Raw genomic sequence first — 16,453 nt, 5'->3', positions numbered from 1 at the left:
AGGTGAGATCCAGTCCCGTGTCATATAATCCAGTCTGTGGGGCTCCTTATGGATCTGTGGGAAGCTCTGCAGGCCAAGGCTTTGCAAACTAGGTCGGGAGCACACAGAGCCACAGGGCCTGATCCTGGCATGTGGTGGTGGTGCAGGGCTCCCTGGAGCCAAATCCCTACATGTTGGAATGTGTCACAGTGGTGGGACTCCTGGAGCCCAATACTCACAGGAAGGGGGCTTGTGGGCTGATCCTGGTGTGCAGAGTCCAATTTGGCCCACTGGGCTGAAAGGCTGAGCAACACTTCCAAAAAAGGGGGCACTGTTAAAGCAATTAAATCCTATTGCATCCAAATAATTCTGTGGTAGTTATTTGTCTAAGGACGTCTAGAAAGCCAAAATACCAATTAGGGTATTTTGTTCTTGTGGAAGACAAGGAGATGGTTCAGTTTCTTTAACTAGAATAATTCTGGAGTGTAGAGATTGCAAGCACTCCTTCAGGAACGTTCCATCTGCTTGTTCTGCTTGCCTTCTGGTGGATGGCAGGTTTGAAATACTTTCCCCAGGCTTCATCTATATTGGTTTGTTCTACAGTGATAAACATATTTCAACAACACTCGTACAATCTCAAATCATCTCCTATTGTTCTAACTACTAAATGCACGGACCAATGTACATACAGGATTTTCATACAGTACACTGCTGGGTAAACCCTACTTTCTGTTATATCAGAGCAAAATATGAAGTTGAATCATGTGTTCCAGTGTAGAATTTCTAAATAAAATTTAAATTTCTAAATAGAATTTAGATAAAAACTTATCTAAATTCCCAAATGTTCATTAGTAGTGAACATCACATCAATAAGATATCTTATTAAAAAAAAAAAAAAGGAGGTCCAAAGTTCTTTTGCTTGCATCACTTAAGCGGACACTTATCTTCATTGTCAGCAAATTGCAAATATATTTTTAGAGAGTGAGTTTTGCTAACACAGCATGACTGCTGTAACTTTATTAAATGAAAGTAACTGAATAACTAGTTAGAACAGGTTGACCTTATTCCACCATTGTGGAGAGCAATAAGTTATTCTCTTTAAATTTATTTGAAAAGTTTCATTAATAGCTGAAAGATAGTGACTCAGACACAAGTAATAAAACGGAAACATTTTGGCCTCCGTCCCAATTTACAATCCAAATTGTTGGATAATTTCATCATCGGTAAGAAAGCCAGCAATTTTCTTTTGCTAGCTGTTAGGCAGGTTAAAAATAATACTAACAAGTTACCAGCAGGCATTCCCAAATAAAAACCAAACAAACATGGAGATGCTTGAATTAACAGCACAAAGGAGTGCTCAGTGTCTTGCTACCATGAATAAAGAGGACATAAAGTTTTTCTTTTTTTTAATGTGAATATAGGTTGTTTTATGCTACATATATGGAAGTATGCCTCCAATGCACAACAATGTTAAAGGCAATGGGTCTGAAGAAGCTGAAAAAAGCACAGAGCATTAGCTGTCTGCAATTACATATTAAAGACAGATGCCAAACTGGCTTATGAAAAGAAAAATTCACTAGATGGATTGAAGTGTCAGTCTTTGCCCTTTATAAGTGTTACTTCCATCTACTGAGACCATACAAGTATGAAAAAGCTCAGAGTTGGGGGGTGGGGGAGGGCACAGGGTGAGGGGGCAGGCATAAAGTAGCTCTAAGCAAATGCCCCTGCCATGTGTATTTTATAAAGGGCCACTGGGAATCTAGAAACAATTCTACAGTAGTTGCACTAACAGGTAACTGTTAGGTGTTTTTCTGTAGGAGTCTCAATTGTTTTACATCAGTGATTCTCAACCAGAGTTTTGTTGCACCCTTTGAGATTAATGGGATGCTGTGCAATATTCATGCTGCTGGGTGTGAAAACATGACATGATTCACAAAACAAAACAAGAGATTTCAAAGAGGTGTCCATAGTGTCAAAAACGTACTGACCTGTTGTGGTCTGAGTTCTTTGCAATTGGAAAATAATGGAGCAATTCTTCTTCATCAAGAAACAAATTAAAACTAAGAACTGACATTTTTGTCTTCAGTATAAATGAGGCGTTTCTTGAGTCTAAAAAGGCTGAGAACCACTGGTTTACATAATACATTCCTTCAGGTCAAATGCAGACAGACTAATTGCCCATGAAATTAATAAAGGTCTTCTTTTTACATTTGAGTTTGTTCAAGTTTTGGGTGATCAATATTGCTCTTTTGCGGGGAATTTTCCAGGAATTATCAATAAAACAGTAGAATCTGAAGTGTTTTTCAGAGTACAGATTAAGGGGTAACTAGGTCTAAAGTCTTCCGTGGTAACTTCATAGAAAAGGAACAGTTTCAAAATGGTTGGATGATTCTTTAGAAAGGTCTCTATAAAAGCAAGTATTTCTTGAAGTCTGAAAAATGACACTGCAGCATAATTACAATATCATGGCCTAGGGCATCAGGCTAGCCATACTGCCATGAGTTGGCCTGGTTGTCAGTGGCCTAACCATCCCCAGCTGGCCAGTATGTCTGTTGGGCATGACTTCCTGCTTTTAAGCAGCTACCCTTTCAGTGCCTACCAGAATATCCAACAGGACAGATGCCTTCCTATATAGACCTGGGTTTTCTAATGCCCTGTTTCTCATTTCCCAGTCCTGCTGGTTTTTTTCCTGGTTTCCTGGGCTCTGGTTCCTGTTTCCTAAATTCATCCTGGTTCCAGCCCCTCTCTTTCTGGTTTTAGACCATAGCCTGAATCCCTTGTATAACTCCCAACTTATGGCTTACTTATGTGACTGCCCACGTCCAAGTCATATACAGCTATAGTTGCCTACTCTATGCCCCACTTGGCTATTGACAGTGGCCTGGATCCCTGCCACTGTCCCTCTCCTGCCCCAACCTAAAATTCCACCCACAGTGACTACTTATGCCCTAGTCCCTTACAGACTTTGGCCTCCTGATTTGCAAGCTCCTGATACCTTGACTCCTAGATCTATTCTGGACCTTGTTTTCCTGATCCCGTCTGTTCCTGGTTTCCTGAGCTGTTACCACCTAGGATCAAGTCCTGACTGCCTATATCCCTGACAAAGTATATCAGTACTGCTGTAAAGAACAACGAGTGCCTTTTTGTCGCAGTAATTCTCAGTAAGTTTTAAGCAACACCTTGAAGTTGCAGCTAACTGTATATACTTTTCCTGCTGTTCAGCCAGAGATGTTAACCTATAGCTCACACAAGTCTACGTGTTCTCCCTTTGAACAAAAGACATGGTACATCATGAGTAGGGACCTACCAAAATTGCACTTTTGCAAAAACTGCAAAATCTGGCATTGCCTGTGAAATCAGGCAATGGCTGAGAAATCCACAAAACAACCCCTTACTGAAATAAAATGTTGGCTCCCCAGAGGAAGTCAATAGTCCTTATGGTGTTGAGTCCTGGCCACACAGTCCACCAGAGAGCAAAGGCGGGCTGCCACCCCTGCCCCTTGCCACCAATTAGCTGAGAGCATTGCCTGCTGTGCAGCCCTACCCCTTTCCATCAATTGGCAGCAAGGGGCAGGGTCACGTGGACAGCCCTTGCAACCAATCATCAGCATGGGGTGGGGCTACCAGGGCCTCTCAGCCAGTTAGAGGGGTGGGAGGTCCCATCATGATCAGCCTGCAAAAAATGGCGGCTGGCCCTGCAATTTCCCTGCAAAATCAGCTGGCTGCCTTCTCACTTTGGGCAGACCCCTAATGATGAGCCACAGGTTTTCTTCATATTCACCATTTCCTGGGATTTCTAGAACAAAAATGTCACCTTTGTCCTGAATCATGCCAAGCAAAAAGGCAAACACCTATCTGAGTTTAGCCAAGTCCTGGGAGCTGCACGAGCCACAGGAAGCCCTATGCTCCCACTGGCCTGGGCCCTGCACCTTTGCTGACCCAGGCTCCATGCTCCTGCTGCGCTGCCCTGGCCCTATGCTCCTGGCAGCCCCAGCCCTGGCACAGGCTCCATGCTCCCACCAGTCCTGGCACTGCACTGTAGTCTCCATGCTCCTGTCAGCCCTGGTGCAGCTTTCCCCACGCCCACTGCTGCTTCCCTACCTGCTTGCCTAGAGTGCTGCAGCAGGGGCAGGAGAAGGAGCCACTGGAGGCCAGGACAGGCAAGCAGTTCCCTGGGTGTGTACCTGCAGCTGTGGTAATAGCAACCCTGCTCAGAAGCTGTGCATATTGGCCAGGGCCGGGGCCCTCCCATAGGGAAGGATGGGAGCATAGGGCTCTGCCGTAGTGGGAGCAGGCCAGATATTATTCATTGGTGGGTGCCTGTCTATGGGCCGGATGAAATTGCCTGGTAGGCCAGATTAGGCCTGCAGGTCATATTTTGCCCATCCCTGATGTAGAGTATTGGGTAAGAAAATAATTTGATTTGGTATTGATATAGCTACTCTAAATTCAGATGATTTTAGGTAGCACAAAATGTGCTAAAGAAAGGTGAAACATACTGCAGGTACACTAAATGATAAACCTTTTCTATTTGGCATTATCATTTTCCTCTTCTACCAGAATGCATCCCTGAGGCAAGACTTCTCTAAATTGGGTAAGCAACAAGCACCCAATTTACACTGCAAAGAGCCATCCCTTCCTCCTGGGATACTGCATCCCAAAGTGAAGGCAATGTCACTGGAACATCAACAATCTGCTGAGGCTGTTGATGCAACCAAAACTGCTAATGCCATTCCAATGCTATGTTGTTATACCTTGCCTGCTCTTTCTTGGGCATCACAGATGTCTGTAGATAGGCTTCAAGGCCCTTACATTCAAATATTAAAACTTGGCTCTTACCAGCAAGCAACATATGCTGTAGTTTTATCTCTACTATCAGACTATGACCCACTGACCCATCTTCAGAAAGTCTGTGGAATAACTGACTTCTTGACAGACCACTGGCAGTTGTGAGAAAAGCGCCAATAGGATGATATTTAGATGACCAACACTATAAAATACTTAGTGGCTGACAAATCATTTGTAGAGCTCTATTGTTTCTTGCTGTTGAGAAGACTGTCTGGCTGTCTACCTACCTTGACTGTTTTTTTACAAAACTTTGCACTAGTTTAATCTGTTACTACCTGTGTCCACTTGTCTTTGATTAGGAATTAAGAATGCTATACAAGGAAGACATTTATATGTAAACATGATTTATCCTCTTATTATGGCAGACAAGGTTCTTTGGATGAATCTGGTATCTTTTATTAGACCAACTTAAATAGGAAAACAATTTTTAAGCAAGCTTTCGGGTTCAAAAACCCTTCATCAGGCTGAGGAAGTTTAACTTCAGCCTAATGGTGTAAAATGGGTTCTGCAACCTTGAATGGAAACATATCACCAAGCCTAAATGTGGGAAGAGATGCAAATATTTTTGCCCTTGCCTATATGTTTCCATCAATGAAGAAAGCATGCGCTAAGAAACCTAGGTGTATGATATTTTATCAAAACAGACTTATGTAATAAACATGAAGTCTGATTTGGGGAGTGAAAAAATATACATGATACCATGTGCCCCACAACTCAAAGCATAATCTTACTAGTGACTTTTTTTTAAAACTAGATCAGAATTCGTGACATGGCATCAAACCTGGATTATACCAGGTAAGCTGTTGCTGTGCAACTGAGACATGCTCCAGCAAGTTAACATGTTTGTTTTGGGTTTTTTTTGGGGTGATACTGAGTAGAGATTTATCCACGTTTGCTCTGAGCTCCCCACTGGAAAGCCCAGCAAACACTGTCAGCACCTCTGTAAAGGAAAAGTACTGAAAAATCAGCCTAATGACAAGGTAAAGATAACTTCAGGCATGGGAACGTTTGGAGTAGGTGGTACAACTACTAAAACAGTGGTTCTCAGTGATTTTGTGGTAAACAGCCCAGTTACTTCAAATGCAGGAAAACTAGGGCACCTGTGCAAAGCCTTTCCAGGAAGATGGAAGACCTGCACAGGGTAAAATTATGAAACCATTTGGTTCCAATGCTGGGCACATACTTTGTCCTTTAATAAGGTGATTTACTAAAGAATCAGGGTGGACCATGGAGATTGCCCTGGTTGGTTGCATGCTGCATACTCCTTCTGTAGGGTACAATTGTGTAGTTATACATGGCCCTACCCCTGGGCTCTGCATACTTCCCCGGCTCTAAAGTAAAAATGGGAAGATAACCAGTCTCTGCTGTGCATAAGAAGCAGGGAGATTATCTGTTGGGAACCCAAAGACTGAGAACTTCTAGGTAGGTCCTATACGAGACTTCCGATTGGAGGGTGGGTCAAGAAGGGCTGAGACTGTAAATCTAAGTATAGGATGGCTATAAAGGGGACTAAGGAGATCATGACATCTCACCTAGGAAGAAGCAAGAATTCTAAAGTGCACAGTGAGTGCAAATGGTTCAGCTGTACAGAGACAAGAAAGTAGCTAGCTGTACCCACTGCTAACCTGAAAAAGTGCCTACCAGTGCTAAAAATGAAGGTACTACAGATGATAGTCACAAGAGATACTCAGTAGGCATGTCTGAGACATTTACTAAAGAGCTAATTAGCTCTGCAGTAAAGCATTACCATCTACACGCAAGATACTATTAGTATGGAATAAACTAATTAATTCCACCATAGGATAGTACTGCCTGACAAGTACTATCTTACAGCAATTATTTACTTTACTTCAAACACAGGTGTAGATGCCGATGGGGATGGCTGGGGCAGGAAGGTGCTTCAGTGCAGGGGCTGCCTGCCAGCTAGCCCCACAATGAAGCACTCCCGTGGCTCAGCCAACCCCTACGCTGCATTGTATTGAGGTGGGTCAGAGGAGCCCTGGGACTCCCTGCCAGCCATGTCTGCTCCACCCCAGCTCAATATGCTATAGTCCTGGGTGTACATTGCTATAGTCCTGGGTGTACATGTAAATGCGGCACCCAGGAGCAATAATCTCAGGTACAAACTGCCAGAGTTTATTCAGCCACATTAACAGCATATGAAAACGTGCCCAGTGTAACCTATTACTGTAACCATCAGGAAGTTAATTTAATCATGACAGCTAGTTTGCACTAGCCAGGAGACAATACTATACTTATGATCACTTAAGTAGTTGTAGTTTACCACGATGATAGTTTCAGCCCAGGTGGATTTATGTACCTGGCAGGGGAGATCCCCTTCTCAGCCTTGAATGACTTTGTGTAGTTGAGGGTAGAGACCTGTCCATTGCACTGTAGGTAGACACCCCTGCAAGAGTTTACTATAGCCTCCCAAAGGGAGGCTTAAGGCTCCATAATTTATAGTGATGGTGGACTGTTCTCAGGCTCTCCCTCTGGCTTGCTCCTTGGGCCTTTTGGCTAGGGGAAAGCAAGACTAGGGGGCATCTGAACTCTAAGACCTTTAGGCTTGCACGTCAGATGTCTGTCATGGATTGGGAGTACCTGAAGCCCCAGGCTGAAGAGTCTGGGAAGTAGGATACTGGCTGTTGGTAGCGCCACACAGACTTGTATGAATTTGGAACTGATCTGGTTAATTTGGCCTGACACACAAAATTAAAATAGATGTATTTTCCCCCTCCCTCCTGCAAGTCCGGTTAGGGTATGGAGTGCATAGCCAGGTGCCCACATGGTGCAGTGAAGAGAGAGAGAGAGAGAGAGGGTGTGAGTGTGAGTGTGAGTGTGAGTGTGTCAGGTTGGCACAGTGTATACAGCCCCCAGCCACTCAAAAGTTGGACAGCCCTGTTCTATTATACTGGAACATAGTTAAAGGGCCATCTTTACTAGATGACATTTTTGGTTTTTTTCTCCAAGCCCTATTTGAATTTAAACAAATATGGATTACATGCATCAACAGTATTTTAAAAACTTCCTTTATTATATAAGCTACCTTAAAGTCCAGGAAAATAAAAGGCATCAAAGACACTGAGAATCAAAGCTGCTTACTTCTGGTCATCATAGCCTTCAAAATTTTCGGATGACTTCCTGTCATGCTATTTTTATTCATAGACTAGAAGAGAAACCAAGTTTTCCTGCTTTTTCCATACAAAATATAGTTTATCAACTCTGAATAAAATGGTAATTGAACTGAACTAGTTGAATAGACTGAAATACAAGTAATAATCTGTAACTGCAAAAAGTAAGTATGGCTGCCAAAAGCCAATTTAATCAGTTCAAAGTCTGGTTCTAGGTGCTTACCTATTTACAACCACAACTTCACTGGTATAACTTTCTTTAAAACTTGTCCTGGAATAAAATATTCTAATGCTACATTTCAGTTTAAAATGTGAAGTTGGATATTCATTTATATCTTTTAGGAAGTTTGACATTTTAAAAGCCCCCACAAATTAATCAAATTTGAATCAAAGGGATTAAAACAGATTTTTTTTAAAAGTTGATTCTTTTTTGTACTTTTATTGGTTTTATCTACCCTGTCACACAATCTTTCCACTAGACTGGTAGTGAGAGACGGACCTTGGATTTAGCCTTGTGGGGACTAACTTCTTACATTAAACCACCTACATGCTTAAAAAACTACACTTACATGCCATATGTAACTTTCTCCTAATAAGCTTCTTTTACAAGCAGAAAAGAAGGTTAGCATCAGAGATGGGGCAAAATGAATATCTGGCAGATCCAAGTTAACTAACACAGAAGACTTCTGTGAAAAAAGCCATCCCCTGACAACATCTACAGGGGTGGGCGGATGAGAATAGGATGGGATTCAACACCAACAAGTGCAAGGTGATGCACCTGGGGAGGAACAATCAGTACCATACCTACAGGCTGGGGAACTCCCTTCTTGTCATTACAGAGGCAGAAAAGGATCTTGGAGTCATCATAGATGCCAAGATGAACATGGGCCAGCAGTGTAGGGATGCAGTCAGGAAAGCCAACCGCACCTTGTCATGCATCCACAGATGCTTCTCAAGCAGGTCCAAACAGGCTAAGGGTTGGCCTAGTGGCCTGTTACAAACTAGTCAGAGGGGACCAGCAGGCATTGCGGAAGTCCCTGTTCCCCAAGCACTACCAGGAGTGACCAGGAATAATGGTCACAAGCTGGCAGAGGGTAGATTTAGGCTAGATATCAGGAGGCGCTACTTCACGGTCAGGGTGGCTAGGATCTGGAACCAATTTCCAAGCAAAGTGGTGCCGTCTCCTACCTGGGGGTCTTTAAGAGGAGGCTAGAGGTATACCTTGCTGCGGTTGTTTGACCCCAGTACTTTTTCCTGCCATGGCAGGGGGTCGGACTCAATGACCTGCTCAGGATGAGCAAATTGGATGCTTATCTTGCTGGGATCCTATGACCCCAGCTGACTTCCTGCCCTTTGGGCAGGGGGCTGGACTCGATCTCCCGAGGTCCCTTCCAGCCCTAATGTCTATGAAATCTATGAAGGTCCCTTCCGACCCTAGAAACTATGAAACTATGAAACCAGTTCATGCAATGTCTGTCTCAGACCCCTCGCTGCTGGTTTAAGATAAACCATTCTCGCATGCTCTCTGGGCTGGAACTCCAGAGACTGTGGGCTGCTTCCCCCTCCCCTCATCACTCCCTGCTAAGGAGGTATTCCCCCCTCACCTCTGCCTTGCTGAGGTATCTGTGTATTAGCTAGAAGATCACACGCTGGCCATAGTCTGTGCTGAATCAACAGATAGAATCAAGAAGTAGCTGGTAATGTCCCTCTGTTGTTTTCTTAATGGTGTCATAAACACTGAGTTAGGGGTGATAAAATACTGTTATCAATTCCCTGCTGGGCTAATCACAGCATCCTCCCAGAGCTTGGCCACACCCCCTTCAGCTCCATGCTGTGGAAGGGAAGGGAAGACTGCTCTAGTGCCCCCCCAGCTTCTAGCCTGAGAAACGCAGGCATGTGCCTGCATTTCTAGGATGTCTGTCCATACAAAACTGATTTAGTTTAGCCAGGTTAAATTCAGGCTCAACGCATTTTGAATGTCTGTCCCTAGCCATATGAAGAGCTGCCACTGTTTTGATTACCATTCCTGTTTTGTGAAGGGGGTAACTGACTATACAAATCCCAATGTGAACTATCTCCAGCATAGTTAACCTGGATTTTAATTTATCCTAAATGTTGCTACTTATTATCTTAATGTGTAACATAGAGCCCAGGAGCTCATTTAGTACAATTTTATTAGACTTTTCATTAAAAAAAAGAGATGGTTTCTGGAAGGACACTATAGTACAAACAGACTCTAACAATATTAAAAAAAAAACCCCAACCTTCATAATAGCTGCAACTATGTCCTTCTTAAGTATAGTTGCTGGAGATTTCACACATAAATAATAGCTTGTTCTGAAGTGGAAGTTTCACCTCCTTTTATTTATCAACTCCCTAGCTGATCATGCAGTGAAGTCATAATGGATAAAAGTAAACTGAAATATTTATTTGGGGGATGGGGAGGGGGGAAGAGAACAAAAGTCACATACATAATGGAAGCATCACTTCAAATCTCATAAAATATGGGACAGAAGGAAAATGTTTAATTACTTTTACTGGCAAACCAGACATTAAAATGATGAAATCCATACTTTATTTTTTCTAGTGAAAAAATTAAAATTTAATTCTAAAGAGAACCAGAAGTATGCCTGGGAGGTTGAATGCTGAAGTCCCTCCTAATCAGAGGACCACTTAAAGCATTGTTCCTCTTTGCCCAAATAACCTACATTTGAGATCTTGCCAGTCTGTTAAGCAAAAACAAACAAAAAACAACTGTGATATTTCTTTGGTGCCATCCTGTTTGAAGAAAACTGTGGACAAAGTCCTGTTTCCCTGAATATTACAGAAATAGAAGTTTCCTTGCTCCTAAAATTGGTCTACCCTTCTGAAAAGTACAGCCAGAGAGTCTTGCTGCCTTCTTCCAAGTCTATGTTCAAACTGCTTTCTCTGCTTTTAGATCTCTATCTACAGATGGCCATAGTCAAGGCCCTTGCCCATGCATTTGCTGTCATTGCCAGGGAAACTACTTCTATTCCCCATGTTCTTGTCTTGTGGCCTGGTGCCATGGTTGGCAACTTGTTTTTTTCAGCTGCCACTACAAAGGGGAACATAATTGCTCCTTTCATTTTGTCTGTCACTAATCTATAGATCAAAGACTCATTTGAAAGCAGTGATTAACACTTTCCAGAATTACTGTTTTTCAAAGTTATGACTTACTTGGCCTCATTGGAGAATGTGCTCAAAATTAAGATTGTCTGCAGAGCAGATAGACAAATCAAATATCAGTATCAGCAAATTTCCCAGATGTTCACAACCTCAGAAGACTTCAGACCCTTAAGTTGCCAAAGTTGTTCTCAGTCAGTCATAGACACGTACATGAAAAAATACAACCAGAAACAATTCCACCACCAATAAAAGTGGAGGTAAGGGAGTGGAGGAGATCTGTGTTCGTTCATCACTTATATTTATGACAATTTTCCTTGATGGCTCAAGTGTCTCAGAGGTTTAATATAGAAACCTAAAGTATTCTGAAAAGGGAAGTCTCTTTATTGCATAAGTACCCATCAATGACCTGATGTGAGCACAACTCCCCCACCCCCACACGCACAAATTTTGGGGACTTGGGTATGGTATCATTTTTAAATGAACAGATGCATCTACAATAGGATTTGAAAGGATGTGCTAATGAAAAACTAGCACAAGACAGAAGTAGTATGAGAAGACAGTCATTTCACCTCAATAACGTTCTGTGGGAGTGCTTCTATTGGGCACACCTGTTCTATGAAACAAATTTCATTAGTAGTCTATAAAGAGCCTAGGCTTACACTATCCCAGGGGAGTACACTGTAGGCAACTATTAGTAGCTCCTATCTTGTGTCTGGGTACAGAACATGCTATTTGCAAGGAGTAAACTGCTACCCTGAAGTAAACTACAGACATGATGCTAGGGCAAGTTTCACAGGTGCAGTTTTACCCCAAATTCTTTCAGGATTATTCTGCATTGGACTGAGTACTGTTACTGTAAGTTGTTATATCATCTGTCTGTTCTTTATCTGTGCCAGTGTTATAAGTCAGTTGCAACACTATAAGCATGTAGTGTGTCAACACCCTAATTCTACTTTATGGGTTTTTTGCTTTAACTTAAAAAAGTATGGAAATGGTGCTGAACCTTTTTGGCTAGTGGGCCAGATAGACAGTGCCCAGGCCCTCCATGGACCAGATCTGCCTAGTGGACTCAATGTGGCACCCAGAGTGGGTGCTGCAGGGCCCCTGCCATGTGGAGGGGAACAGGTAGGGGGGGTGCAGCCTGGCCCAATCCAACTGGGCAGAGAAGAGGGCATGGCTTGACTCCAACCAGGCAGGGTGGAGAGAATGGGAGCATAGCCCAGCCATCTGTCTGCTCCCCCTCCTCCTCCCCAGCATAAGGAAGGGGGCATGGCCCAGCCCCAACCTGGCAGGGAAGAGGGAGTGGCCCAGCCCCATGGAGGAATAGTCATGGCTCAGCTCCGACCCACTGCTCAGGGCTTGAGATTCTGGCAGCAGGTAGAGGAGGCAATATTAACTGCTGCCGCTCTTCCATGCCAAAATTTCCTGACCCATGGGGAGCCCCAGAGGCCAGATTCCAAGGCTTTGTAGGCTGCATGCGACTCACAGGCACAAGTCTGAGCACACCTGCTATAAGGTGTTTCATCTGGCTCCTTGTTTTCCTCTGTTACTCCATCAATTACTCCCTCTCTTATGTCCCTCTATTCCAAGAACTCACTACAAAGCTTCCCCACACCCACTCTCCATATGAAGCTTTCCCTTCAAATGAGCATCTGTTACTGCCCCATAGATCCATCCTCCCCTCCCTCCATATTTCTCTATAGGACCCCATTCTTCTGGCCAATCACGATGTAACCTGTATGCACCCAGAAATCTCCTTCTCACGGTTCCATCCTTGCTCTTCTGAACCCTTGCACCTCTGAACCTTCCCAACACTGAAAGGCCCTGCTTCCACAGGTACCCTGACTGACTCTCCCAACCCTGTTACATTAGACACCTCTTCCTCCAGCATTAGTGTCCTACCTCCACACAAATCCTGCTTATAAAAGGTTCTTTTTTCTATTTAAGAATCCAGGCAACAGAGATTCTTCACATACATCAATTTAAGTTGCTGCCAACACCCACATTGCTCAGCTGCATGTATGTGTGGAGAAATTGTTAGAGATTCCCTAAATTTTATTCCAAGGCAGGGTTCTCAAATGTTATGATTTGCAAAGTTGCACCTGCTGAGGCTGAAAATATTTCCTAGGTTTTTGTAGTTAATTTTGAAAAGTCACTTCCAGTTACATTAGACAGAAAGCTATAATCTACTTGAATGCTAGACCCTGCCTCACATGACCAATTACGGAAAGTCTTTAAAAACTCTCTCTCTCTCTCTCTCCTAGTCTTCATACATTTGTCTCCCTTAAATCTTCAGACTGTTTCCTTAGACAAAGGCCAACAAAACAAAAGAACCTTCTGCTCCCAAAACAGTTCTGTTTGCTTAACAGGCTCAGAAGGAGAGGTCTTCCATATCTAAGATGATGCAATGACTCAATTCCCCAGTGTGAAAGAATGAATTCAGAAAGGAATTGGAGCTGCTCTCAGGAGAAAGCTAGATTTTAAACTGGTACTAAACAAAGAAGGCACCAAAAACCTTGCTAAGTATACAGCTGCTTCCTCTCCTGAAGCTGAACCTTCTGGAGGTGACAAAAAAACTGCTGAATTCTAGACACCCATCCATGTCTGGCCCTACACAATATTTACCTGCAGCTCCAACAGGGGACAGCTCCTTGAACAACTAATTTTTCCTTACTGCTTCCAAGGAGTTGCAAGAGTTACATGCTCAGACAGTATCCATCCTACTTATCAGTTTTTTCCTTAGATAAAAGGAGTGCTGGAGACCAAGCTCTGCTCTGAAGAATCAGTGGATTTGCCCCTCACCATTCTATGTAGCATGTAGCTCAATGAGTGGAGTAAGGGAAAACAGCCAAAAGCTTAAAAAAAAAAAAAAAAAAAAAAAAAACCACTTAAAAATAAAGAGAAAGGTATACGGGGAAAAAGCTGTAAAGGCAACCATGCTCAGGCATTTGTGGGTACAAGATTTCAAAGCACTGCAGTAGTCAGATTAGCTTTCTTTACAAGATTTTATTTTAGCAAACAAGGCAGGACTGAAAAAGTGAAGACTCAATGGGGTAATTTAACTGCTCTACGAAAAAGGCATATTCCCATATGATCACATTTTTTTAGCCAAGTTTAATGCTTTACTGTTCGTAGGGATTTACAACACCAAAGCACAATAGGCACTGCAGGAAAGAAGCGAGATTCTTTGCTATGGAAAACCTGCCTTTTATACATTTTCACTCCTGTCATTACTGCATTCATACTGAAGTTCCACTGGGTTCTCTGCTGGAACAGCCTGCCCACTAGCATCACATTTAGCTTCAAATGCCCCAATTTTTAGTGTGGCTGGAGCACTTTAATAAGGAAGCAGATCTGTTGGCTCTACTACATTTCTACAACCAGAATCCAGTTTTCAGACATTCACAAAGCTCATAACATACCATTAGAATAAAATACACTAAATAGCCACACAAGACATCTGACAGGGGCTTCTAAGTTCTTAAACTTACCGAAAAATAGGAGTATGGCCAGGCTTTGGTTTGTTCCAAGTAAAGTGGGAAGGAACAGAAAGGAATTGGTCAGTAGGCAAGTCCTTTTTTAATGTGTGTTGTGATCCTGAGCAATCATCTGCAGTTTCAAGGGATGGTGATAAACTACCCTGTTCTTCAGAACAGAGGTCTATTTTTCCTGATAAAGTGGCAGCTTGATCCTCAGAGGTCTTTCTTGTTTTAAGAGGGATGTCAGTTTCTGTACAACACTGAAATGGTGACAGGCCAGAATTAAGACCTTGTATACTATGAAGAGAAGTATTTAGCCACGTATCTTCTGTTATACTTCCCCTGGGAGAGTGGCCAGGTGATGGAGTTGGAGAATGATGGGGAGACAGAGAACCAGCGTAACAAATCTCGGCACTGGAGTGTCGTCGCTTCCCACAGGGGGATGTAGGTCTTGAAGAGGGCCTTGATGGTGGTCTTGGGCTTAGCCAGTTTTCATCTGTAATACTAGTTCTAGGAGAATGACAAGGAGACTGTCTAGGTGATAAGGCATGCCCAAATCCATAAGGCTGTTGCCAAGTGTCATCCCCTGGACCTCTTGGAGAACCACCAGGAGATGCCAAAGGCGATCCAAGGGTAAATCTAGCAGCAGCTTCGTTAAGCTCAGAGTCTACATCATCATAAACATGAGAAATGGATTCACAAGAGGAAGCATCTGAGAACCAGCTCCTGGAGGAAATGCTGCTGGCAGGGCTTGGACTAAGGGATGATTCCCTGTATGATGGCTCAAGAGGAAGATATAGGTGGTCCCTTGAAGGCCTTTCCATATATTCATTTTCTGTGCCATTTGTGTGCAAGTCATCCTCACTGGCTTCAATTCCTTGATGACAATTAGGAGAAATTGATGTAATTTGAATACTAGGGCACTCAAATGTTTTGGGTCCACCTAGTGGGCTGTATTTGGATTCCGGTACCTCACAAGTCCCTTCATAGTTTTTATGACCTTGTAATCTGGCAGGTGGGGACAGAGGAGAGGTGTGTGGTTGCAATCCATGGTGAGGGATACAAATTGGCTGATTTACAGATGATGATGGCTGGTCTACATTAAAGATGTATATGGATGCACAGTCCTCTGGTTCGAGATCTGGAAAAGGAAACAAAGAGTCAGAGTGTAATACTTATTATGTAGAGTCTCTTTACTCAATAAGACTGATACCCTAGCAGGTCTTTGTGATTTTCCACATGCTGAATGCCACAGTTTCCCTAGGGAAGTGACTACAAAATAAAGAGCTGTATCATGGAAAGCATCTCTCATCCATATCTCTTTCAGAGTTTTAAACTTCTACATTTAAATACATGTATACTTTCATGAGAAAACATTTTAGGAATTTTTGTCCAATACCACACCATCTTTTACCCATTGCTTATTTTCATCAGATTCCATAATATATTGTTATTTCAATGTGTAGGAAATACCATTAAAAGTATTTAGATTTCATGTTTTAAGTTAAAAGTTAGTGTAAACGTATTTTCTACATTATACAGAAGACATAGAAATTTCTTCTGATTGATATGAAATTTCATGCATCCTCAATAAATACCATTTCCTTGTAGATATGTGCAAAGACTGTACTTTGCTGTAGTCCGGCTTGTCATTTACTTAATAGTTAAAATGCTTAACAGCATTTACTTCCTTTAAAATTGGATTAGAAACAAAAAATATTCACTATTCAAACCTTTATTCAGATTATAAATAGGTCCACATTCAGTTCTGAGTGGCATGTGCAACAATGGTATTTATGGTGCAACTGGTCAGCACATTTGGCTTTTTTACTTAAAGCTGAGGTATCCTAAGCAATCCTATTCCAGAAA

The 16,453-nt window shown here is 42.6% G+C and overlaps 1 protein-coding gene across 2 annotated transcripts in view; it reads right to left on the bottom strand.

The window, feature by feature from the left end:
• NFATC3 (nuclear factor of activated T cells 3) overlaps positions 1–16,453 on the bottom strand; it is a 156,186-nt gene that overhangs the window by 113,396 nt on the left and 26,337 nt on the right. For both annotated transcript variants that reach the window (XM_090061944.1, XM_090061946.1), the window contains exon 2: positions 14,597–15,725. In XM_090061944.1, the coding sequence (XP_089918070.1) occupies positions 14,597–15,725 (1,129 nt within the window). The remainder of the gene's footprint in view (positions 1–14,596; positions 15,726–16,453) is intronic.

This window comes from Crocodylus siamensis, chromosome 9 (genome assembly GCF_052110815.1).
Source record: "Crocodylus siamensis isolate JL-2025a chromosome 9, ASM5211081v1, whole genome shotgun sequence".
NCBI classification, from domain to species: domain Eukaryota; kingdom Metazoa; phylum Chordata; order Crocodylia; family Crocodylidae; genus Crocodylus; species Crocodylus siamensis.
This window is presented reverse-complemented; position numbering and strand designations above follow the sequence as displayed.